Consider the following 26,485-nt stretch of genomic DNA (forward strand, 5'->3'; position numbering starts at 1 on the left):
GCGAAAATAACTGAATTTTTTGAATTATTTTACTAGACACTGTTGCCTTAGTCAAGTCTTCCTGGTGTTGGATTTGGAATGACACCCCAGGCTAGGGTGACCGACTAGACACTGATGCCTGAGTCAAGCCATACAGGTGCTTAATTTTGGAACAATTTACCGACTTGCTGACTCTTCTGACTCATTTCACAACATATTCATACATTCCATTAACCATTTCACCATTCATTCTCAAATCTCAATTAAAATTTGTCAAAATTGATGCATTAGATTTCTGCACATTAAGAAGTAAAATGTATTAATATTAATAAAGAATTTGAAAATAATTAATTGACTTAAAATTATTTCTGAAATTTAATTGTTTAAGACTCTTGCCAAGAAGTGATTTTGAGCAAAGTCTATTACCCTGAGAGGCACAAGAATGAAATTAAAACCAGATGGACAAACATTGTTGCCAACAATTTGTGCATCATGGGATTGCTTCTTTGCTATTGTGTTACTTAAGGGAATTTTAGATTAAATCATTTAAAAAATCTCAAGATAATTCAGTGTTAATTTAGTTTTACTTGTGATAGTTTTAGAAAATAAATGTTTACTTAGTAAAGTTAATTGAAAAACTTTGTCGAAAGGAAATAAAATAAATAAAAAAAACTTAAGCACTGACCATGTACAAGTTGAGTCATAGATAAATTTTGCAAAATCAGAGTTATATCATAGTTTCAATTTCATTGGAGAAATATTTAATTAAATTTGAGTACGGTCGAGGACTGTAAGTTGCAATTTGGATGATTTTCTATTAGTTAACAGCCTGAATGGCGTAAAAATGGCCAAAAATCAGGCTCGAAGTCGACATGACTCTGACTTGAGACCAGACATCACTGAATCTCGACTAGAACAAGAGTCACGCCCGTCTGGTGTCGGATTGCGTCATTTGCTCATTAAAAGATAGAAATCATATATGAATGACTGTATTGTTTAAAATTAAATAGCTTTAATTGATTAAAAACAAGGGTGCTGAATTGATCAATCAAATTTTTTATCAATTTTGATCAATTTTTACCATTTTTGATCAATTCGATCTACATCCTAGCCTAAAACACATCTGACAATTTAGAAAAATCATTTCAAAGCTTCAAAAAATCATTAAAAGCTTTTAGAGAACGTCACAAAGCTGCAGGCTTACGCAAGCCTGAATTTACAATTCTTCTAGATGCTCATTCCGATCCACAAGCCTGCAGCTTCCCACAAACCCCTAAAACTTCTCCTAACACCTCAATTCAAATGATTTCCTCTCCCTTGACACATTCTCAACTTCAATTTTCATCCACATTAAACCTCAAATCCGACAGCAACAATTAAACCAATTTAGATTCTCTTTAGTATTTGTCTACAATTATATACTGGCACACATTTAAAAATTTATCAATTATTTCCCTTGTTATTGCAAAAAGCAACACCACAAAAAAAAGTATATACACTAAGTATCTGTATCTCTCCTCACATAAAATAGTTTTAATCATTAGAGCATGCTTAAAGCGTGAAAAAATAATTAATTTTTTTTTCCTTACTTTACTTTTTTTATATATTTTAAAAACGACTACTTAAGCTGCTGTGAAACGTCGTTGCAGAACACAATGCTTTTGCTAATGGTTATGGTTAATGTATAATATAACAGAAATGGACGAGAGGAATGAAGAAAAATTCATTCAAGGTTTTTACGGAATTCCCTCGAATATGCAGCACGCTATGGAGTAGCTCATTGAGAATATTTTTTTGTTAAGAGTTGAGAAAGCTATGAAATTTTTGCAATGCTAGGGGGTAGTTCGCTTGTTATGTTACGCAAAAATTTGGCAAAATTAATGACTTCTATTTAGTTTTACATTATTCCAACTCTGCACAGTTGCTTATCCCAGCGAATACCAATGCAATGAACCTAGTCACATTGTCCGATGTATCTGGAGTGTCGCGAATATATAAACCGAGTTAATGTGACTATAAACAGCAAAAAAGCACCCGAATCCGATTGGACTGTCTTTTAAACCAATCCCGAGTCGTTAGGGTCAGTAGGCAGAGAATGCTCATAAGGATGGTCACAAAATTGATTGAGTATACTCATGAACGCGCTCATTTATAGGTTGGGTACACTTATTGTGATGCTGTCGATAGAGATAGTGTCACACTTGGAATTGGGAAATTTCAAGCGATAGTCACGGCCAAAGAACTCATGACTGTTGATCGAGATTGTATTGTATTCAGAATTGAAAATTGGAATACGGTAGCCAGCGATAGAGCTGGTTTTAGTCAACATCTAAGGACCTAATAAATGCACAACCCACATAGACCAAAACCATAGTTTGCATGATGAGAAAAATGCTACTGTGCTTATATGATAATAAAGAAATATCGAAAGTCAAATGTGTGAGATGTTAATAAGTAGCAAGCAAGACAAGCAAGGAGGAGAAAATAGTAATTGAATGAAAAGAAAAGCAAAAAAAAAATTAAAAGCAATAAGATAAGACAAACATGATAATAATTTCATTTTCATGTAATTGTGCCATCGCTGTTGGCTGCTCGGTTGTGCTTTTATTTTTTTTTTTGCTGATGTGACACACAATAAAGAATGGAAAAAGGAGTAATTATTATGCCATGATATCATCATGAGGCCTATAGAGTGCGAGGAACACATAATGAAATTAATTACACAACAATGATGATGATAATAGTAATAACATTCGTTCTGATACTATCGATTTGCTTTCTAGTTTCCAATTTTTTTTTTTGTTTTACTTGCTGCTTTTTTTTCTCTTTTGAGACATTCTTTCATGCTTCGTTTTCACTTTTGATTAATACGAAGGAACAATGGATTGGATGTGTCGATTTTTAAAGCTTTCTGTGTTGAATTTTTTTTTTTTGGGGATTTTTTGGGTGTTGGGGATTTTTAGGTATTTGATTTGATGTTGTTGCATGTCATGGGGTTTGAGCTTGCATTTGGCCATGCTCACTCCCTTCGATTACCCCTTTGACACTCCAACATCCTTAAGATTGCGCTTTAATCCAACACTTTGTAGATTAAGATTCCATATCCCACTCAAAAATCTAAAATTCATTATAAAATCCCACAAAATTCGTCTATCAAGCTACAACTTTAAAAATCAATACTAAATTCTCATTGGAAGCACTTCCAATACACAATATCTACAACATAAAATCTGTCAAAGTCATCCATTAACTTCTTTACATTTTACAACCTTAAGCATGATGTAACTGACCCAGATTTATGTATCATGCGTTTAGATAAAAACACGCTGAACATCTTTTTTTTTGTAAAGCTGATCATGATAAGCTTAATGCTGCAGGCTTTACATATCTTTTGTATCATCATTCATCATCCGATACATATCTCGAGAGTATCAAATTAATCAATAATGTCACCACAATTTACAATACAATGTTTTTTTTGTTAAAAAGACATGATTTTGGATAGAACCTGAGCAGCATAGAGTATTCGCTAAGGCATCGATAAGTTGCAGTATTGACGGAAAGACGCGAGGTTGCCTTATCGGCATCATGACAGCTGATCCATTTTTACTGCGAAAAAAGCAATTTTCCGCATTGTGCCGCTCGGAGTATTGCCAGGCAATATATTCGCATGTCATTCTCTCAACGTGCCTTACTGGAGGCCAAAGGGTAGTCAGTGGGGTCTTTGGGGGTATTAGCCCCTCCGATGTGACTATAAGAAGCCCCCATAAACCCAATTTGGGTATCTCAACACCCCTTAACCAAGAAAAATGTTTTGGCTATGTCCTTGAAGACTCCCCAAGCGACATTGTGCTGCTTAAGACAATATACTCAAAATTCAACTTAAAATCCTACCCAAAAAAAAAATAATAAATCATTAATTTATTTACATTTCGCACAAACTATGGAAAATGTAAATTTACATGAATTTGTTACTACTTACGCATGACAGCTTAATTAAAAACTTTTTTTTTGTTCCCCAACAAAACTAAAAATGTATATTCAAAACATGAAAACATCTCAACTTTATAGCATTTCAACTAAGGTTGTGTGATTTGATTACTTGAAAATTTTTAAATGCTGACTAAGAAAAAATGCTAAAATGATGTAAATATTTGGAATGTTCTTTTTATGAAAATGTTGTAATGCGAGGAATTCCTACAAAGAATTTGTAAACTAAAAGCTGTTTTGAAAATATAATAATATCAAGAAGTATCTTCATTAAACTTTCATTATGATACCCCAGAAAAACGAGAATTCTGTGCCAAACGTGTTCTCATGGTTTTCTATTCTCATAAATTATGGATATTCATTTATGCTTGCTATTATATGAGAAAAAGTAATTAAAATTCATTGATTTCATTTGTGGAATATTGAGAGAAATTGAATGAAATTCTTTACTGTAGGCTTAAAGTTAAGATCACCATCTTAAGCTTAGCTTAAGAGGATTAGTGTGATTAAAGAGTCGGAACCAAGTCGGAACCAGAAATTTTGTGAAAGAACAGGAATAAGGAGGAACAGGAATGAGTTTGTTGGCTTGTTTCTCACCAAAACCCTAGAAAATTGAGGAATTTTTGACAAAAAGAGGATAAAAGGGGTTGACCCCAAAACCCCCCGGAGTATCCCCCTTAGTGTGACAAAGAGATGAATGCTCCTGACCAACTAACCCTCCTTCATTTCTCCACTCAGAATACACCCCAGAATCATTTTTTGAAATCTTAAAACTTCATGAACAAAAATATTAAATTATGTAAATAACAAGCAAATGGATAAGACAAGACTAAAGACAATGTTGCATTTGGTATTATTGGTAATTGAAAGAAGGCCACTATCGAAAGATACAGCACCAGATGTCAACTAACAGAGACCATGAATTGATCTAAGGCCATGGTCACAGTTGATCTGTACATCCAAAAAAATCAGTAAATAAGCAAGTAAGTCTTCAAGAAAATTCAACATATTTAGCACCAATCAAATTGACACTCTCGAGGAAATCAAATTCCTTTTGAGAAGCGCCACATAAAAAATTTAATTGAATATTATCTATGTTAATACATAATAATAATTACAATTATCGGTGAGTAATGGTTAACGGCGAGATCTAGATACCGAGGAAAGCTAAAAGTAAATATTTATCACAATAATTTCTGCATGCACTTGTGAAGTATAAGGTCAGCAAAAAATGTCATTTGCCTGTTAGGTCGTCAGTTCAAGTCACGGACGAAGCAAAAAAAAAATTCAATTTTATTCTTTTTTTTATATTTTTTTAATTTTTTAAACAAAAAAAAATTCAAAAAAAAAAATTAAAAAAGAATTTTTTTTAAAAAACTAAACTTGAAATAAAGTCTTCAGATTTTCTACCACCACATATACTTCACAAACACAAACAGAAATCAATGTGATATAGTAAACTTTTGAACCCAATTTCGATCTTACTTACTTACTTACTTACTTCCCACTAATCAGATAGTGGGAAACAACGTTAAGAATTTTTTGGATGACGTCTTTCACAAGGAATTAGATTTCCTCGAGGACGTCAATATATTTGCCATTGACAAACATAGAAGGAAGCATTTCGCTGAGCATTTAATAGAAATATTTGATGTAGTTTGTTATGAACACGTTGAATGTATCCTTCCAAAATGTCTTAATTATGTATTTGGTATATCTGTTGAGATTAATGTCTTAGCAAAGCTGGGTTAAAGCGATTGAGCATATTTTAGTAATTAATCAAGGTGATATCTGATTAATTAAAAAATGATGCCTATATAAGCAACATATGCCTAACATATGCTTGGAAATTACTTTATCAAGGGCGTATCCAGGAGGGTATTTTGAGGTCAACATTCCTTGTATTTTAACAAACTTCAATAATTTGCTTGATTTTCGCTAATTTTTCGAGACAAAAATTCCAAAAATTTATGCAAAAATTATAAAGAAATGGTAGCACGCGGAAGGCCAAAGAACTCATGGAAAGAAGCTGTCAAGAGACATGATTGGCAAGCGGTCGTCAGCGATAGAGCCAGCTTCAAGCGTTAACTGATGCAGTACACTTGATCTGTACGGCCAGCGAAATAAGTAAGTACAAGGAAATGGGATAGGGTGAGGCTCTGTCTGCGCACCTGTACCGTACTGATCTGTCTATCATCAGCTTCAGTCACCGGCCGATCATATTTTGCTGTCATGAAAGAGACCGTCTACAGCAGTACGGGTAGACAAACTTTTATTCTTTGCGACACATCTTGGTACTTAGCCTCGACCGAAACTGCACACGATATACGGTTCATGGCAATTCCAAAAAATTTTGACGACACCTAGTGTGTGGTATATTTTAAGATTGTTAACTCACACTAGTGTGCCGCGGAACTTAGGTTGCCCACCACTGATCTACAGTCTTAACCACCGGCATACCATCTCTGATCACTCATTTATCATTCCTAATAGCATCTAATGAGCTACCCTCCACTGTCTCATAAATTATCTCATGTAATCTTAAACGAATTCTTTAAATATTTGTAAGCAGTTCCTACCAAGTTCCTACCTATTCTATCAAACATCATCATCATCATCCAAAATCATTGATTTTATGTTAATTTTATTCATAAATAAGAATCTAATCGTTCTGTTCCATTATATACCTTTTAAAGACGTGATATAGATTAATATAGTAGCAAAAAAAAGCATTTCAAACTTCATTAATAAAATATTTCTTATTTTTTCTATCAATAAAGACATCATAATTACTGTAATTTATTCACATCATAGCGATATCAGCATATTCATAATTAATCGTTCCTTTTTAGCACAAAACAGTTCACATGTGTGATAAATTTGAAATTTAAAATTTTTTTTTTTGTTTGATAAAAATAAATCTAAGCAAACTGTCGAGATGATCTACATTTATCTTTGTATATTTTACAGAAGTAGTAATAAGAAGCAATACGAAGACGACGAGTCCATGTCTGTTGTAGAATAATGCCTTAGTTTTAAATTTACTTAAAAACAAAGATGAGAAATGAGAAATCTATTGGGATAGAACAATTCGCTCACAGCTTTTTGCCATTCACATACTAAAACTTTTTTATTATTTTTTTTTTTATTTTCTGCCTTCATTGTGTTTCTTATTTTTATATTTTTAGCGCTTTTTTGTGTTGAGATGAATGGGCTGTTGAGGTTGGTTTGAGGTTTGAGTGATTTGGGGGTCGTTTGGTTATTAAAGACCGCTAGAAAAGAGAGTTTTTGAGAACCACTTCACAATGTAATCTCATTCTACACTTAATATGAAGCTTAATAGAATTCAGATATCCTGTCATTCCCCTTTTTCGTTATTTGAGTCCTTAGCTATGATATGGTAGGTTTGGTACTTTGATTTTGAATTTTTTGACATTTTGTAAATTTTAACATTTTGTAAATTTTAAAATTTGAGTTTAAGTTATCAAAGTTATGATTTTAAAAACTAGAAATTTACAGAATTAGAACCTAGAGATTTTATTTTAAAATTTAACAAATCGATAAAAAAATTTGATCAAATAAGAAATTCAAATTTTAAAAACAAAGTAATTTTTAGAAAAATTTAAAAAAAATTCATTTTTAAAATTTTTAAAAATTAAAATTTTTAAAATTAAAAAATTAAAAATTTAAAAAAGTCAAAACCGTTAGAATTTTTGAAATTAAAAAAAAATCCATTTTATTTTTCTCTTAAGAAACAAATTTTTAAAATTTATGAAAAGCCAGGAAAACTATTAAATTTTAAATAATTTTTCAAAATTTTATTTGGAAAACTAAACTTTTAAATTTCAAAATTGAGTTTTAATTTTGAAAACTCTAAATTTTCAACTTTCAAAAATGCGTTTTGTAAACAATGTCATCCTAAATTCTAAAATACATTTTTAATCTTATTTATTCTTCTATTCACAAAATCGTTTAAAAAAATCATTTTTATTCTCTTTTCTGCTCAATTTTTTGTTGTATGTATGTCTTTAATATGTATTATAGACGCGAATATTGTAGAGGTATATGAAGCAATAAACACAAAGTGTTAAGGAACCAAAGCAAAGCCGCAAATAAAGTAGTGTTTCTATCCATGTGTTTTGCACACACAAAATAGTTTCGTTTATTTTTTCGGGGTGCTTTACCTCATAAAGGTTGTTTTTTTTTATATTTTATCGTCCAGCTTCTCTTCATTAGAATTTTTATTGAAAACACAAAAAATAAGAATTGAAAATCAATCACGCTTTGATGAAAAGCACAAAACGAGACGAGTTGAGATGTGAAACTGATTTTTTGCATATAAAATGGAAGGCTAGAAAATTTTTATATCCTAAATTCATAACAAAATCATCAGAATTAAAATTTACGACCAAAAATAAAATTTAATTTTCCTTAATTAGATCCGCAAATATTGATAACTATGTCTGTTATGCAAAAAAACACCGTGAGATCAGCTGACCAACGTCAAAAAAGAAGAAGCCAAGTTTTTTTCTTTTGTGTGTTACTTCCTCTTCACAAAAAAAAGGTTATTTTACAACTTATTAGACAGTTTGATTTAAACATAAGACATTCGCGCAAGAAGGTATAAGTAGTTGAAATATATATAAAGATGAACAGCTGGGAGATGTAAGGACTGAGCAGTGTTGGGATTGGAGTAATTTTGAGCTCTGAATTTGAGTAGTCTTAGCGCATTGTGAGCTCGAGTGCTCTAAATTTGAATTTTGATTCGATTAAAATACTGAATATTTAGTGCTTTAACTAAATCGAATAGGATAAATCGGTTAATCAATCAAAAATCTATCTCCAGGCCAACATAACTCTGACATGGTGCCGGATTCGGATTCGATTTAAATACGGCATCATGCTAATCGCATTGGTCTTATGCAAATTTTGAGATCGATTTGACAGATTTGTGCTATTTGGTCAATCCAAATTTGGTACTAAAATAGTCAATCCTTGATAGATAGTAGTTCCATTATCGAAATACAATGTAGACGCCTGTGTACCGCTGTGTCACCACATTGACAGAAAAACATGAAAATGCCATGATGGCTACGTTTAGGCTTATTTGGTCAGGGTTCCCGAGAGATCTATTTTGGACGTACTAAAAATAATGCAATAGTTCTCAAACTATATTCATGTAAGTCACGAAAAGCTCGACTAATTTGGAAAACAATGAGCTATTTTCTGCTTCATTCTATCATTAATCAATTGTCCAAACCTAGCAAAAAGCAAAGAGCTTGCTCTCAAGAACAGATCAAGCTGAGAGTAACGCTCATGAGTAGAGGATGCTTAGATTCACGTTCTCGAGCATCCTTAACTAGTATATTTAAGTTATATGAGCTCTCAAGAGCATGCTCTTTGCCTTTTAAGTCAACCTTATTAACAACCCTGTTCTTTTTCATTAAAAAGACTTATCATCCATCCAAAACATGTAAACACCTCTCAAACTTTACTGAAAAATAACTGTTAAAAGTACTCAAAGAATATAATGTCTTAAAAATGGCACTAAGTATAATATAGTAAGAGTACTGAATGTTATTGCAATAACATTTGAAGTCCTGACACTCATGAATATTAAAGTTTATCTTACGTCATTTGAAGCAGTAGAAAAAAAGAAAAGACATTTAAACTTAAAAAAAGAGATGCTTTATGCTGATTCATGCTGTTAAATCACACGATCATCATGAGGCCTCATCATCAACGATTTTTGCATGAATGTATAATGGGCTTTTAAGGAACAACTCAAAAAAATAAATCATATAAGGCAATTAGATCAATGTGAAGGAGGCCATACTACATTATACATATTAGCATCGAGTACCCTCATCATGACGTAATTTGATGGCAATTCTGAATACTTTTATTTTTAAAAGCAAGTAAGTCAAAAGGAATATTAAAGAAGAAGGCAATTTTTCGCGTTCAGAATCTAAAATTTTAATTAGCTTACTTTTTTCTCGATCGTCTGCAAGAACCTATCTTGTGTAAAAGGCCAGCGCCATAAAACTAACAAACGCCAAAGATGATTTTTTTTTGTGTTTTTTTTTCATTCTGCCTCAAGTTCTTACATACATATATATTTCCTTCGCATGTCGATGAACGAATAAAAAAGAGCAATGGTTCTTATTATTATTTTATTTTTCGAAGCTGTTTCCTTCTCGCTTCTTTTATTTTCGCTCTATCCTCCTTTTCTTATGTTCTGGTTATTTTTTTGCGTTGCTTTATAATTCTTACTCATCTATTTTATTGATGCTTGCTTGAAATTCGCAGCCTTAGCTTTTATTTTTCGTAATAATGAAAAAGAATGATTGAACAAAAGCTTGGAGTGGGGATGATTGAGACGCATTTATGACTTAATGGTTGCTTAATTGATTAATGTTAGAAAAAAACTTGATTTTTTTTGAAATTTTTGTGAGGTCATTTTTGAATGGAATTTTTTGGGGATGCAGGCGATGACCTGCAAGATTATAAGTAAATGACCCCAACTTCTTGTGGGAAAGTGACCCCAACAGCTTATGAGTGACCCCAAATGCTTGTAGGAGAGTGATCCCAACTGCTTGTGGGAGAGTGACCCAAACTGCTTTTGGGAAAGAGTGGCCTCAACTGCATGTAGGAGAGTGACCCTAACCGCTTTTGGGAGAGTGAGCCAAACTTCTTGTGAGACAATGACCCCAACATCTTATGAGACAGTGATCCCAACTGCTTTTGGGAGAGTAGCCCCAACTACTTGTTAGACAGAGACCACAATACCTTGATACACAACCAAAGTGACTCCTCATCTTCAAATTGTTTCAAAATATCCAGTTGAATCTCTTAATTCATTCAAAATGAAGCACAATTGACCACTAATTTAAAAATTGCATAAAAAAAGAGTCAGATTCATAAAAATGTTGATTTCTGTCCATTAAATCACTGTATATTAAATTTTAAGTATACATCACTCATTGTAAGCCATAGACTTAATGTAAAAGCAAAAGTTAGTGATTAAAGAGTTCCAGGAACCACAAAGTCGTTTTCAGTAAAAGAAACTCGGTCATTATATATCGTGATGTATAAAGCCAAACCATTTAATATACCGTGCATTTTTTAGGCATTTAGAACGATTTATAAGATTATATTAGGAACATATATACACAGTTATAGGCAATGCGAAAAGAATTTTTTTTGTTGATTTGCAGTCATGCAATATTCATCAGCGTTGATTTTTTTCTAAGAAAAACCTTAGCCTTAGCCCAAAAAATAATATAATCATGAAGAAAAAGGAAGGCAATAGAAAATCTCACGCGACTTATTGGCTTTTGTGAATAATAATAGGACAGAAAAATTATCTTTTAAAAACACAAAATGATGTCATTTTCTTTTTGACTGTTGAGTAAGAAGAGTTATTGCTAAATATGGATTTGGCCAAATAAAACAATTGTGCTCACACTAAATAAATTGAATTTTTCCAGGGATTTGGTCATGGCTTTTGGTTAAATGTTCTTGAACTTTAAATCAATACATATAAAGGTTTGCAGAAATCGCTAACCATAACAGGCAAAGAGCCTGCTCGCAAGAGCAGAGAAAACTGAGAGTGCCGCTCGCGAGCATGTACAACTAGGATGTTGAAGTAGAGCATGCTCTTTGTTAGAATAAGTGGTATACCTGAAAAGCATAAATCGGTTAATCGATCAGACTAACTTAACTGCGATTTGATGCTGAATTCGATTCGGGACCATGCAATAGTCACGTCAGCATGGTGTTGAATTTTAGTTCGATGAACTCAAGGCTAGAAGTCGACTCAAACTATACTTGAAATCAAGTCGACTTTTCCATACAAAATCCTAGTCGACCTCGAGTTCTGAAGCGTAAATGTTTTGCTATTCGGTATAGTATGGAATAAGAATATCCAAGCTTCCTCTTGGAAGGAAGCTGTCGATAGAGATAGTAGTGCACTTGGTATCGGAAATTGGCAAGTGGTAGCTAACGATAGAACCAGCTTCAGGCGACTCCTGTGGGAGGTCATGGATCACAACTGATTTGTACGACTAGCGAAGTAAGTTAGTAAGTAAGTATGGAGGAAGAAACAGACTATTGGATTCCTTTCTCAGTTCCTAAATTATAACCAAAATCTTGACTAAAAATCCCAAAATTCAAATCATATGTTTAAAATTCAATCCATAAAATTCGCCAACCTTTAAAATTTTAAGGTAGATTTCCTAAACCACAATCCAATACTTAACCACTTAAATCATCCCCACCTTTTACCCCACAGCCATCCAATTAACACAAAACAGGTTACAATTTTCAGCCTTTTTTTAATGTCTTTTCAGCCTCATATTAAAAATAAAAAACATAAAAAATTTCAGCCAAAAAAACAAAGAATTGAATTAGAATATTTCATATATATGAAAACTAAGACAAATGAAAATGAAATCAAACAGCTGGAAAGGAAGGAATATTAATTTATGGACTAGATGTCTGAAGTGATGAGAAAAAAAAAAAAAAACCTTTCCAACAGTTTCGTTCTGTTATGCACGATCTAAATAAACAGCTAATTATCGTAAATTTTGCTTTCATCGACAAAAAAATCAAAACCCTGAAAAACTTTATCTTTTTTAATGTAAGAAGAGTTTTTAAATTTTGTGAATTGAATAAACTATTAATTAACTATTTCATTAATGTATGTATGTATAAGATTCATAAATGAATTAAGTAATATCGCGATGTATTTATTCTAATTAAATATTTATTGTGTTGCCTTGGATGTATTTGTAAGTATTGCGAATTTCAAGTGTGGATATTGTCTTAAGTGATCTACTGTGTGGTGGATTTTTCTACACGTTTCTAGCTTTTATTTGCTTAAGATAATTTTTAATTAAGAGATTTGTGACGAATTGTGGAGTTTCTAGGAAGAAACTTGAATATTTTTTTGATTAAAGCCGAAAAGGGAGATTTGTTTGAATTTACAATTTAACAGCATTATATAGTCATTAGGGTGTTATTACGTCATCGCTAGGTGGCAGAGCCGGTAACAGAGTCAGATGGAAAGCCTTTTGTTGTTATTTAAGCTCTAAATAGGAAATTGGTTATTGGACATAAATAAGTACGTCATTGCGTTACAGGTAAAACATGAAAAAGCTTCGAAAGCAACATGAGGACTGTTTTGGCTCATTTTTAAGGCGGAAACTATAATTTGCCACATCGTGCTCTTTGGGTAGCCTTAAGGACGCATTCATGAGAGACGAGGGAGATTTGGAGGTCAACCCTTACTCCGGAAAAAATTCTTTGATTTGATAGGGTTTTTTAAAATAAAACCCCTAAATAAAGGAACTTAGTAGCCTAATACCGGTAAAACACATAAGCCATCAACATTACCATCACTTATGCCCCATTTTCAGGTCTTTCAATTCAATCTTCATTCTTTAATTTCACCATCAATCACACAATTCAATAAGAATCCTCAAAAACTCCAAAACTTCTTCAAAATCCTCAGAAAAAATTCTAAAACAAAAAGCATTTTGCCTAAAAACATTTCAAGCTTTTAATAAAATAAGCAGAAGACAAATGTGACTTTTATTCTTCCATATAATTCATGATTAATTAATTAAGTTTATATTTCATTTTCTCTGACAAAAAAGTGACAATCAAAATGAAGGAAGAAAATTTTTTTATTTGCCATAAAGCCCTTAAAATACAATAATTTGTACGTACACACAAAGACATGAAAAGCGTAAAGTTAGTAGAAAAGAAACAAAAAAAAAATGGCAACACATCGTCAGGTTTGTAAAGTGCCTTCGTAAACAAAAAAAAATAAAAAAAAGAAACTGAAAATGAAATAAGAGCTTAGAAAATGTGTCATTTTTACAACATTTGAATACGTAATGAGGTGCTATTCTGAATGCTCATGAATTGTTCTGTCGCTGTCTCATTCAGTGCGTTTTTCACATAATATAATAGGTATACACGCAGCTATAACAATACGCAAACTAGCTCAATTCAAGTGATATGTTTTTTTTTGTTTTGTTTGACAATAGACAAACACCACTTATATTAAAGATGAATTGTTATACATCACATTAGTTGTACTATGTCAAATATTCATGCAAAATTTAGTCATCAAAACTAATGTAATTGACGTAAGATTAGATGAGGTGTCTCCTCAAACAAAACAATTGAGTAATTTAACATAAGAAACATGAAAAAAATTTCTCTTCAATTTTCATTAGGTAATCGATAGGCACTTTCACTTGCTAAGAAGAAAAGTATGCGAGATTCATGATGATTTGAAAATTAAGTCAGTCAATCGAAGTAAATGTTCATTTCTGAATCATTTGAAAGAATTTGTTGAAAGAAAATGAAAATAATGTTGAAAGAATGATGAATTCCTGAATGTATGGATTGGGGAAAGTTGTTGATTAAGTTGAGAGAAGAGTCCTGAATATTGGAACTTTGGTTCCATATTGATCAACTCACAGAACTAAAGTCCTTCGTTTTTTTAATCAATGTTGCTTAAATTTCGCGGAGTAACTATTAATTTGGTTAACATTTAGTATTTCGTTGTAAATTTAAGACACAACTGGCTTTAGGCGGTGCACCAGTAGCTCACGGATCATGGTTTGAGTGGCATTGGTCCAGTTTCAAGTCCCAGCGACACAAATGAAGAAGGCTTCGCTACGAACTTTTCAGGCTCTGCTGAACCTCTTTTACTAATATCAAATGAAAGTCATTTTCGTTTGGTGTCCCTAAGGCTACAAAAAATAGGTGGCTTCCATTTGGTGTTAACGGAGCCTTGAAATCTCTGTGGCAGAGCCTTCTTCATTTGTGTCGCTCAGAAGGTGCTTGACTAATTGATAAGCTCTAGTAAGACTCTGACTAGATCAAGACAAGAACAACCATTTAAATTTAAGTCCACAAAATCCTGAGCACGAGATCGACTCTAATCTAGTCCAGTTCCCATACAATATCCAAGTCGACTTCCAAGCTACACCCATCCACATCATCTGTACCAGAATAAATTGATACAAAAAAAAAGTTTCATTCCGTTTTCGTCTCTTTTCCTCACCATGATTATGTATTGAACGTGAAATGAAATAAAACAATTTGAATGTGGATAGGAATGAAAAAAAAAGAAATAATAAGAAGTAAAATTATTCTTTTCGTGACATGAGCTTATTGTGGATAAACAATAACAATAAATGCCTCACAAATTTGACGTAATTTAGTAAACGATCCTCGTCCATCATTCAATTTTTCTTATTTTAAATGGACATAAAGAGAGAGGCGAAAAGAGAACGGCAAAAAATGTTTGAAAATTAGTTATATTAGGAGTATTATGCAATTTGAGATGCTCTTAGAAGGCAGCGATGGCTTCCTTTTTGGCAATTTGCTTTTTTCAACTTTCTTCTTTTTGGTAATTGATTTGAAATTACTTTACTTGTTAAATTTATAAACTTGAAGATGTCTAGATGCATTGATAATGAAATTAAGTAATGTTTTCGTGAAGAAAATTTGTTGAAGCTTTCTGTTTATTTTGAGGAACTTCTTGTCTTCATTTCTGATGAATTTTGAATGTAATTTATTGTAATTAAAGCTACTATTGCTACGAGTATGTTGTAAAGTTTCATTCATCATAACAAATGAACTCAATTGAAAATAAAGTTGAGTTAATGCGTATCTATCTTTAGTATCTGAATGAGTTAGCTTTTGATTCACATTGAGGGGTTTTAAACGTAAACTTGATAATACGTGCCTTATGACTGCCGAAGAATTCCTGGATTGGATGTGTTGAATAGGACGCTCAAGTCCTTAATATGTCGAACTGGCCTCTTTCGAAGATGAGCTGTCACCCTTTGGCATTCCCTATGCGTATTTTGGGTAGGAGTGTGTCCCTTAATGGGACAAATTCTTCAATTTGCTAGATTTTATGGGTTTTATAGGATTCATACAAATAAAATTTAAACAGACTTCAAACGAAAAATTACTGACTATGCTTCTGTCTACCATCAACCATCAATACCCAACTAACTAAAAAAGGGAAATTCTTTAACAATAAATGACGTTTATTGAGGAATCTCTCAACGTTTTTGAAACTAAATTATGAATAATCATCAAATAGAGCATCATAACATTCAACTAGAGCAGTATGCTTTCATAATCGGGAAGTCCTCAAACGAAAATATAGCTGGATAGGTCACAAGCTTGGAAAGTGAAACACTAGAGAAAGTTTCATAAGTGGGATGGAAACACAAACTTGTTCCAGTAAATAAGTAAGTCCATCGAGATGTTCAATACGTGGATGCTCAAAGAGAATCGCCCACCAACTTATTAAAAAGACCACCCCAAAATTCATGAGAACTAAAAAAACGTCCTAAAAATAAACTAACAATAAACAAAATTATCGCTCATCATAATAAGTTCCAACACCATAGGCCGTATAAATCAACAAACATTCAATTCAACTTATTTATTCAACCATCGAATGCAAATAAATTTATCAAAAGGCATTTCTTTCATAATTCATTAACGTCACAAAAAAAAAAATTTTCTCTCGTCTCCTTCATTCAAGCCATAACATTTTTCATCGTCTTAGACTTCTCCGACTGTGTCTCTCTCATTTTTCCTTGCCCTTTTCACATTATGAACAACAATTTCCGATGAAAATGAGACAAATGTATGGAATACTTAATGATAATTGCAAAATCATACATCAGTACAATGTATGTATGAGCAGCAAAATAAGTGCATTCTTATTATGCGATCTGTCGAATGTGTCTAATCAAAAGCAGCTGCATATAAAGTATCGATTGAGGCTTTTTAACATTTCACTCTCTTGTCGTACGCATTCCGTGTTGCCTTTTTCGGATTTTTTTAACATTTTTTTCATCTCTCACTCTTTATTTTTGTTTAATTTGACGACAGAAGGTAGTCAAGATCAAAATCAATTACAAAACTGATCTCATCTCGAGTTTGAGTTTGTAAATATATATATTTAATTCCTTTAGATGTAACATTGAGACTATATATAGTATAAATGTGTGTGCATGCGAGAGAAATATTTGTAATATTCTCTTTATCTTGATATCAAGCAAGGCATCATTGAAATTTTAAATTAACATTTCAATCAAAATGCTTTTTTTTTTTATTTCTTTCATCCTCTCGCTCACAATCAGATCTAATCGATATTTTTTTTTAGCTTTAGTCATTCTTATTTGTATTTTAAATACATGTACATAGACAAGTCGAATATTGATTTTATAAATTGCACGAAAAGCTTTATTTTAAAGTTCTGAATTGTCACGATTTCGTCAGTTTAAGCATACATAAATTCAGGCCTTATTTTTAGGAGTCTAACTTTTCTACGTGTGACTATGAATATCAGTAATTAAAATAAATTAAGAATTTCAAAATTGAAAAACTTTTAATTCATTCATGAATGGTGGATATGTGCAAATTACCCTTGACCTTAAACTAGTGATTTTATCGATTTATTTTATTTCACTTATAAATATATAAAATTGAAAATTGTCGTAAACAAATACAATCAAAAATACAGAGGGCAATGATTCTGATGAGATTTATTATTTACTCTGATTTAATCAATTTTTATAGGTGTAAAAAATGAGAAAAATTCTCTTATCAATTTGATTTAATCTCTCCTTATGTCGTTACTTCTTTTCTCTCATTGTTTTTGTTTTTGTTTTTCTAAACATTTAATTATTCATCACAGATTTTTCTTCGAAAACAGAATTATGCCTAATGAGCCTAATTTTTATTTTTTTCTTTTCTTTAACAAAAGCTTCAATGTTCTTCTAAATCTTGATAATTATTCCAAAGAACTAGGTAAAAAAAAAGTAATTGCTTATAAATTAATTATGTGTTAAACGATAAATAATTTGTTTGTTAATTAAGCTGAGTGCTGGAGGTATAAAGTCAAAGAGGATGATGTGATGTTGATGAATTATTAGCATGAAATTTAGATTTAAATTGAATTCTATATGAATTGGATGTTGGAGATAAAACAATGCACAATTATTCAATTTGAGTATGAAGTCGACTTGGAAATTCGACTCAATTTGGAACTCTGGTTTCAATGATTTGGTTAGTCCACTCAAGAGCAAGATATTGGTATTTATCTAAGGATTAAAATAAGGAAAAATAGTGTCTTAAACTTGGATAGCTCTACCTATCCGGGTATGATATCAAAAGAAGGTTAAAAATTCGAACCTGGTTCCAAATTTTGACCCAAATATTTGAAAACTCTAATTAAAATATCTAAATTTAGTTTTAAAGCTTCAAAAGTGCATTTCTTGTTTGATGCTTGATAATAAAATTTAATCATTTCAATCTACAATCCAGACTACAATGTTAATCTGAATCTCCATTATCCCAGATCCATCTACGATTTAAATGAAAAATTCCATCCATTTTATCGATAATACAAGATTTCATCAAGGATTAAAAATTAATTTAATAAAGGTAAAACACAATTTTTCAGAAGGTTTTACTACCCTCAACTGGATTACTTTGCTATTGGATCAATGTGTTTATGGAAGTTTACACTGGTTTACACAGGGATTAAATTACTTTATCTTTCATATTTGCGGTTCACTGCTTCAACGAATCAGATTTATTTTTATTTTCGAATCGTCGGTAATTTGGTCGAAATTTTGAGAATTTGCAGATTCATTTGAATTATTTCTCAGGAATTTTATAAAAAACAGAACTTAAAGTTTCAGATTTCCTATGCAAAGTTATGAATTGAGCTAGAATTTAATGAATTAAAGCTCAATGAATTGAAAAAATTCAGAATGAATTGCAAAAATTTGAAGAAAAAGTCAGAAAAAAGTTCCAAAAAATTCAGAATTTCCCAGAAAATCCAAAAAGTTCTAATCAAAATCAACCCCACGTTGCTCTTTTTCAACTTGAAATTAAATATTCCAAAACATTTTTATTGAACATAACACCACAAGCAAATGCTTCTGTATCCTATTTAATTCAATCTGGCATGAAGTTGATGAAGCAAGCCAAAAAAAAAGAAAAGCAAAAAAAGTTTTTCTTTTCAATTTATTGAATATCTCGATATGCTTCATTGACTCATTTTCAAAAAAAGTGGAAGTGTCCTCTTTAAGAGTTTCTTTTTTTTATTCTGACTAAATTGCTCTTCAAATAATAATATTTTCTAAATCAATGAAGTTCCATAAAAAGGAGCTTTTAGATGAAAATTATCCACGGCTATTTAGAATTATGTTGGAACTTGTTGAGCTTTTTTCAACATAAAGGAAAAAGTTTTATTGTGAAAATATTATTCAATAATTGTTCATTTTATCAGCAATAATCATAAAATAAGGACATGCTCTCAACTGAATGAGCAATAAACCAATAAATTGTCATGAATATAAACATCCAAAAAAAAAAATCATATGATTGTTATGTCCTTCACGATTGTTGAAAATATAACAAGGCCTACGCACTTGTGTCATTTCTGTAAACAGTTCGCAATTGTTTTTGTTTGTACAATTTTTAGTTCGAAATCATCTGGCATATAGGAAGTCATTCTATTTTTATAAAAATTAAACTCAATTATAGCAAGTCCTTGATAAGTTACTGATTAGAAATTCTCATGAAAATACAAATGTATGATCGGTCTAGAGCAGCATTATCCTTAATTAACTAACTACTCGTGTAGGTTTCATTGACATTTTCCTTTGCCGTATGCATCATTATGATATATATCATTCGCATTCAAGAGATAAACAATCAACGATTAATAAGCAAAATTTTAACAAAATTAGAAACTTTGTAGATTTTGAAATTAGAGTCTGTTGTAGGCAGAAGGTTCAAATGATGGTATCAGATTTGAAGATATTTAATCGTTCACAAATGACGTCAATTAAATACTAAGGTTCAAGACATTTTGCTTTGACTGAACATCGATCATGAGCGGAATTCCCGGATTTATCTGGATTTTCATGCAGGCGAAGCAATAATTTGCTATACCGTCTAAGTTTCGATTAAATTGTTTAAGATTCAGATTCTTACTTAAAAACTTACTTAATCTAGATTCAGGCGAAATAGGAAGTTTGCAAGCTTTATTGATTTGTTTTGAAGAAAAAACTGGATTATACTAGATTCTAGTTTTAAAAAGCTTTTAAATTATTGTAAACAGCCATGAGCTGCATAATACATTCGCTGAGAATGACTAATATATAGGGAATTGAGAGGGAGGATCAGGGGCATGAGCTCTTCTCTGAGAATTGGTTGGATATACTTGCAAACGTATATGATATATGACTATGAATAGAACAAGATTCGTGATTTCAAAATACAGCTGTTGAGCCTCACTAATAAGAATTTCTGACTACTCCTCTGGTTCTGTAGAAGTAAAGGTTTCCTGACGTCACCGTAACAGCATTTTTTGCTCCATTTTTCCTATGAAAAAGGAAATTTGACGCAGCGTGCTTTTCAGGATTAGCACTGATTGCAAATTGAATTCGATCTTATTTTCAGTAGAACTCTTTTAGGACAGAAGATATGCGTATACTATTTTATTTATTAATCTAACCAGAGTTGTGATGACAGGTACCTGTCACAGGTAGAGGTGACAGGTTCTGTATAAAGATGACCTGTCACAAGTCGTTACCTGTTGACAGGTATAGAGATTTGACCTGTCACAGGCCTGACTTGTCGCAGGTCTCGCCCATCACAGACGATTGCCTGTCACAGGCCAAATCTGTCTCCCTTTCAACAGGTAAAGACCTGTGACAGATGGACCGTTTCTGTTGACCTGTCACAAATTGCAACTCTGAATCTAACTGATTCAAGTCAAAAAAGTAGTCAATATATTGATATTAATACAAATCCTTTAAATTCAATTTAATTCTTATGTTAAACACAAGGATAAAGCAGATCTTATTAGAATTAAATCAGATTCATACTAAATATGATGTGTGAGAATCTATGAATAACAATTTAGACATTTCTTTAAATTCACAAGAAATATTTAATGGATTTCGTTTCCATATTGTAAAATTAGAATCAAATCCTTTTCAACCTACTCTGAACAGTTTTCAAACTCTAAACAGTTTAAGGGCAAAAACTAAGAATCCTTAAGATCCTTAAACCTGAGTAAATAACAAAACTTTTTCTTCTCCAGAACTCTATAATCCATTAAATTGACAAATCCAAGAACTAAGAAATTAAAATGTCAAGTGTCCATTCAATGAAAGATTCATGCAATATTATTTATATTGCATATTCATATAGACTTTATTTAATAGGAGATTTATACAAACGACATTTTTTTTTTTTGTTGTATACAAAAGAAAGAAAAAAAAATAAAACAAATTTCGACTAGACGATAGAGTCTATTAAATAAATGAGATGCTTATAGTTTTTGGTTCTGTATCTGTTCCTTACATAAATATCTTTTACAGAGTATTTTTTGTGCTGTTTGTTATCATGAATTATAGGCCGGATGGTTGTAGATCAAAATAGTGGGCAGAGACCAAAAAATTTTTCATCGTCGAATTATACGCATAAATAACAGAACTGACGTCATTGTTTAATCGGTAATAAACAACAACATCAGCAAGTAATTGAAATGCAATCTCTGCAAAAAATAAAAGTTTTTTTTGTACACAATTACAGAATGTTTAACAATTGGACGGAAGCGACATCTGTGAGCGAGTGGATGCAAATAAGTCAGACGTAATTTTTGATTAGGAATTAATGCAAATTGTGATAAACAATCAGCCAAAAAATTTGTGTTTTTCTTAGACATTAAATCACTTAAATTTGTTGGTAATCTGTCAAATCCGCTTTGGAAATTTTATGGATTTTAAGGAATTTTAGGCAAAGATTAACTAATTCTAATCCATAATCCACAACATTGATCATGTCATTGATATAAATGAATTATTAATCAATAACAATCAAGTGAGAAATCTCAAAAAAATTTCACAAATTTAGTTAATGCCACCACATACAATTCAATGAGAAAATTTATCGATAATAATTGACTATTGTGCAATTTTTTAATCGCATTTAAAACCACAATTATAATCATTAAAATTACATGGACAGTTACACTTGACATCACATCACACTTAAAAGAATCCCAAAAAATATTAAAGATTTCTATGCTCAAAATGTTGAAATACAATTTTTTTCATTTCATTTCTTCAAGGTTTGCACAAATCTAATCAGTTTGGCTTTTTTTTTGTCTTGCAATTTTTTTTTTTTTTTTTTGACATTTAAAACGCAATAATTCACTTTGTTCGATTGTCAATAACTTTATAATGATGATTTCACCGTGATTCCTTGATTAATGACACCGTATTATGGTAAAATATATACATACCTTAATTATTTTCTATCTTCAAAATCCGCAATAAGAAATTTTCCTCTACACTATTTTCACGTTATTTTTTCTAGTTTTTAACCGTTTTTCGTTAAGATTCGATTGTATTGTCCTTTTATAATATTCAATTAACAAAATTAAGAAGAAATAACACTTGAAATGAATTGAAATTTTACATTTTCTGATAAAAATAATAGTTTTTGAGTAGATGTTTTGAGGATTAAACTGATTGAAAATTGAACTGTTCTCGATTGTGCAAATTGTTGTACATTATTCCGAGTCAGTCATGTTGTTATTGTTTATAAATTTTGATATTGTCAGACCGATTGATAAGAATATGTCATGATTTGTATTTTTATCAACTTTGTATTAAAATTCATTTATTGACATTGCGTAAAAATTGCATTTTGAGAATATTTTTGCATTAAAATTCCGATGGAATTTTTATTTAAAAACGGTATAAAGGTTTTCCCAGTAAGAAATTCAATGATTAATTTCAATTTTATTGTTACTTATAGAAATCAAGCAGAATGTTTATTAATATGTCTAGAATTATCTATATATTTTCAAATATAAGGCAGAATTGCTTTTAAATTAGTAAAATTTTCAAAAATTTTGTTTATTTTTTCAAGAATTTTGTACAATGCGGCTCAATGCCATTGAAATTAAAGACCTTAAAGCTAGAACATTCCAAATGTTTTTCAATTTTAATTTTAAATCACATTTTAAACGAACAAACATGTTCATCATAATAGCAAATTGACATTTATTCTTAAATTATAATTCTATTAAGACTTGACTAAGACTAATTTACTAATCACGACTAATCAAATTATCTCTAAATTTTAACAATTAGATTAGATTATTAATAATGAAGTTTTGTCTAATTTTAAATTGAATTATTAAGAGTAAATAACTTTTTCAGTTAATCTTTCAGTTGATTATCTATTTTCAAATTTTAATTTGAATTTTGGATTTATTTCACAAAAACGTTTGACTATTCGGATCATTAATAAAGCAGCAAAAAAACGGCAACGGTCAAGTGATTAGAGCGCCGGACTACCGTTCTAACGCCCCGGGTTCAATTCCCAGAAAAAGTCTAATTGGATTCAAATGCTTTTTCGCTGTTCTAGTCACACAAACTCAGTTTGTGTACAAATTGTGTACAAATTGAGGCTAGTACATTGCATTGATTCACCCTGTGTCATGCAGTGTCCCTGTCAGATCATTAAAATCCAGAGCTGTTTTATGGCATTTCACGACCAATGATAGTTGAACAAGTGAGGGTGCGCCAGACCTTTGCACTTACTAAATTCATTTTATAATAGGATCAGAACTGTTACTTCGACATTACTCTACCAATAGCCTGCAAGGGAAGGTTGTGATCAGAATTCGTTAAAAACTTCTCCTACCTAGTCTCTAACCAGTGATCACAAGGCCGGTATTGCAATAATTAGGTACCGAATTATTGAACCATTCCGTCACCGAGCCACTTATACTCAAATGATACCTAACTTTACAAAACTGTCAAATCTGATCAAATCAAAGTTTATAACTTTAACAACATTATTTCCATGCTTTTTAATTAATTCAAATATTTTATTAAATAAGGAAATACATAAATAGTTAATCTACAAATAAGAATTTTGTAAAAATAAAAAGAATCACAAAAGGATTTAAATGAAGTGTAATTTTCCGAAAATAAGCCTTAATAATTATGAATTATTCCAAAAATCCACACAGAATTCTCGATAATAAGCCTTAATGATTATGAAATATTTCGATAAATCCACACTGTATTTCATTTAATGAGCTTGCATTGCAATTAAGTTCCATTTTATTAAATTAATACCTTGAATTTCATATTCAAGTCAACAGGATCAAATGGCAATTTAATTTTAATAGATTTTTGCGAAGCATTTTTCTCCTCACATAAAACTGAGAGTTCCAATGTTTCAAGCTTCTCAGGCTGTTCCTGTTGTATCAAGCTAAGCATTTTTCTCAATGCAGTCTTATTGCCACCAATCGAAAGATGCTTAACATTATTGAGATCTTTTAAGTCGTTTGCGAATTCTGTGACCTGTCCGATGTAAACAAGTCCAATATTTAATGTCTCTACGGAGTTATTTTTGACAATGAAATTGGTCAATTTTCGTGCATTTCGGATGTACTGAACTGTCAAATTTTGCAATGCATTTAATTTGATATTTTCATTGTTTGCGATTTCCGTAATTTTAAGATTACGCAGGTATGGTAAAGTTCGGGATATAAAGTCCAACAAGTTCGAAATTGGACCATTTCCCCAATCGTAAATCTCCAAATTACGAATCATTGGATATTTAAGTAGAATTGACTTAATCGCATATTCTTGTTGGAAGAAGAATCCAACAAGCTTCAAACTCTCCAAGTTAAAATTTTTCGGTTCATTCTCGAGTTGCTCATAAAATTCTCGATTTTTTGGTAAGCCACGTACATCAATGACCAAATTACGGATGTTACCCAAATGAAGCAACGAGAATATTGTCATTTCCTCATTGTGAGGTCCACAAATTTCAACATTTTCCAAACTTTCATCCATCAAATTGACAAAAGTGATGATGTTCAGGTTTACGATATCTGAGTTCTTGCCGATTCCGTTATCAATGCATAGTGATCGCAAACTGAACGACAAATCTTCAAGGACGTCGTTATTTTGAAATAGCGTACGGAGAGCAGTTCCATGTAATGTCATTTCCGTTAGTTTTCGTTGGAATGACAAGAATCTAACGAGATCCTTTCGATTACCTTCATCAAGGTAGCTTTTAATGGTCAATGACTTAACTTGTGATCTCGTAAAGAATTTAAAGATTTCCCAATCACAATAAACAACGGATAGAGCTTTTAGATCTGTCATACATACTGCATTTATAGCTGGTAACTTTTTGATGACACTCACCTCTGATAAGTGGAGTTCCTTTAATATCGGGCAATATTTCAGAATTTCCCGAAAACTGAAGTCATCAATTTTTGAGTTTGAAATCTTGAGCTTTACAATTTGACATCCATATTTTTTGAATACAGCACACAATACATTATGATTTCCATTTATGTCTGCGATATCAAGTTCATTCATGTACCGTTTAAAGTACATAACATCTAGAACTTTCTCCCGATTTGTCCAAAAATCACCGTGTAGCTTAATCTTAAAGTATTTGTTTAATAAATATGACGATGAAGCTAAAACAGCGGCTGATCTACACGAAAGAACCAGGAAAATATAATTAAATAACAAAAATCAGCTGTAATCCAGTTTATAAATAGAAAATAAGAAAAAAATTTACGTTTACCTTCTAAATGTTAATGAAAAATTCTTAATGGACTGAATATCCAAATAACTGTAGATTTTGTCAATGATTTCATCAGGTAACTTGTTAAAATGGTTCATTTTGATGATTATTGCAATAATTTCCAGCAACTAAATTATGACAGATCCAAATTGTACAATAAATATAGAAATAGCTTACATCCACAGAAAACAATAAAACTAACTCTAACACAACAAAGTAAAGTGTGTTTTATAGTTGTGTGATGCTTATTGCGCAGTATTTAATTAAACTTTAAATTCACCTGTTAAAAGTTTTTATTTAATTTTTGCTGGATTTATGCGACAAGCGTACTAGATTTTACTACCGGAAATTTGGAAATTGAAAGGAAAATAAGTTGTTTTGAAATTTTTGAATAAATTTTTGACGTTAAGTTTTCTAATTTATTTTTAAATGCCTACTCTGATGAATGTTCATTAAAAAACAAATTTACTATTAGAACAGCATATTTTAATCATCTAAGCACATATCAGCATGCATGTGTATTAAATCAACAAACTGTAACTTAATGTTTAGACAGTCCGACAAAAGTTACCAAAGCCACGTTCATGTTTCTCTCATAATTTCACGCTAACTAAATTTCTTTCGAGTTGATTTTCCCCTGTTTTTTTGCATAACATAAAAATTTTGATAATTCAATAATTATCGTGTTTAATCCATATCAAATAGGATGGCATCACAAGCAGGAAAAACCACTATCAAAGCTCTTCTGATGCGAGGTAAAATAATAAAGAAAAATCCAGTGAAAAGTGACAAAATTCATAAAATTATAAAA

General features: G+C 31.2%; 2 protein-coding genes across 2 annotated transcripts in view; both read right to left on the reverse strand.

Moving 5' to 3' along the window:
• The window catches only part of tai (taiman), a 161,044-nt gene extending 138,508 nt beyond the window's left edge, over positions 1-22,536 (reverse strand). Inside the window, exon 1 of the mRNA XM_070646423.1 lies at positions 22,349-22,536. The gene's annotated coding sequence lies outside the window, so the exon portion shown is untranslated. The remainder of the gene's footprint in view (positions 1-22,348) is intronic.
• A 1,488-nt stretch (positions 22,537-24,024) lies between these two features.
• On the reverse strand, positions 24,025-25,881 carry LOC139095153 (uncharacterized). Its single transcript, XM_070646411.1, has 2 exons — positions 25,675-25,881; positions 24,025-25,581 (listed from the first exon to the last, which is right to left on the reverse strand). The coding sequence occupies exons 1-2, from the start codon at positions 25,770-25,772 to the stop codon at positions 24,189-24,191; spliced, it is 1,491 nt and encodes a 496-aa protein (XP_070502512.1). The 5' UTR covers positions 25,773-25,881; the 3' UTR covers positions 24,025-24,188.
• Positions 25,882-26,485: the final 604 nt, after the last annotated feature.

The sequence above is a fragment of the Chironomus tepperi genome, unplaced genomic scaffold (genome assembly GCF_022539635.2).
Source record: "Chironomus tepperi strain 1889 unplaced genomic scaffold, CSIRO-AGI_Ctep_v1 contig_362, whole genome shotgun sequence".
Classification (NCBI taxonomy): domain Eukaryota; kingdom Metazoa; phylum Arthropoda; class Insecta; order Diptera; family Chironomidae; genus Chironomus; species Chironomus tepperi.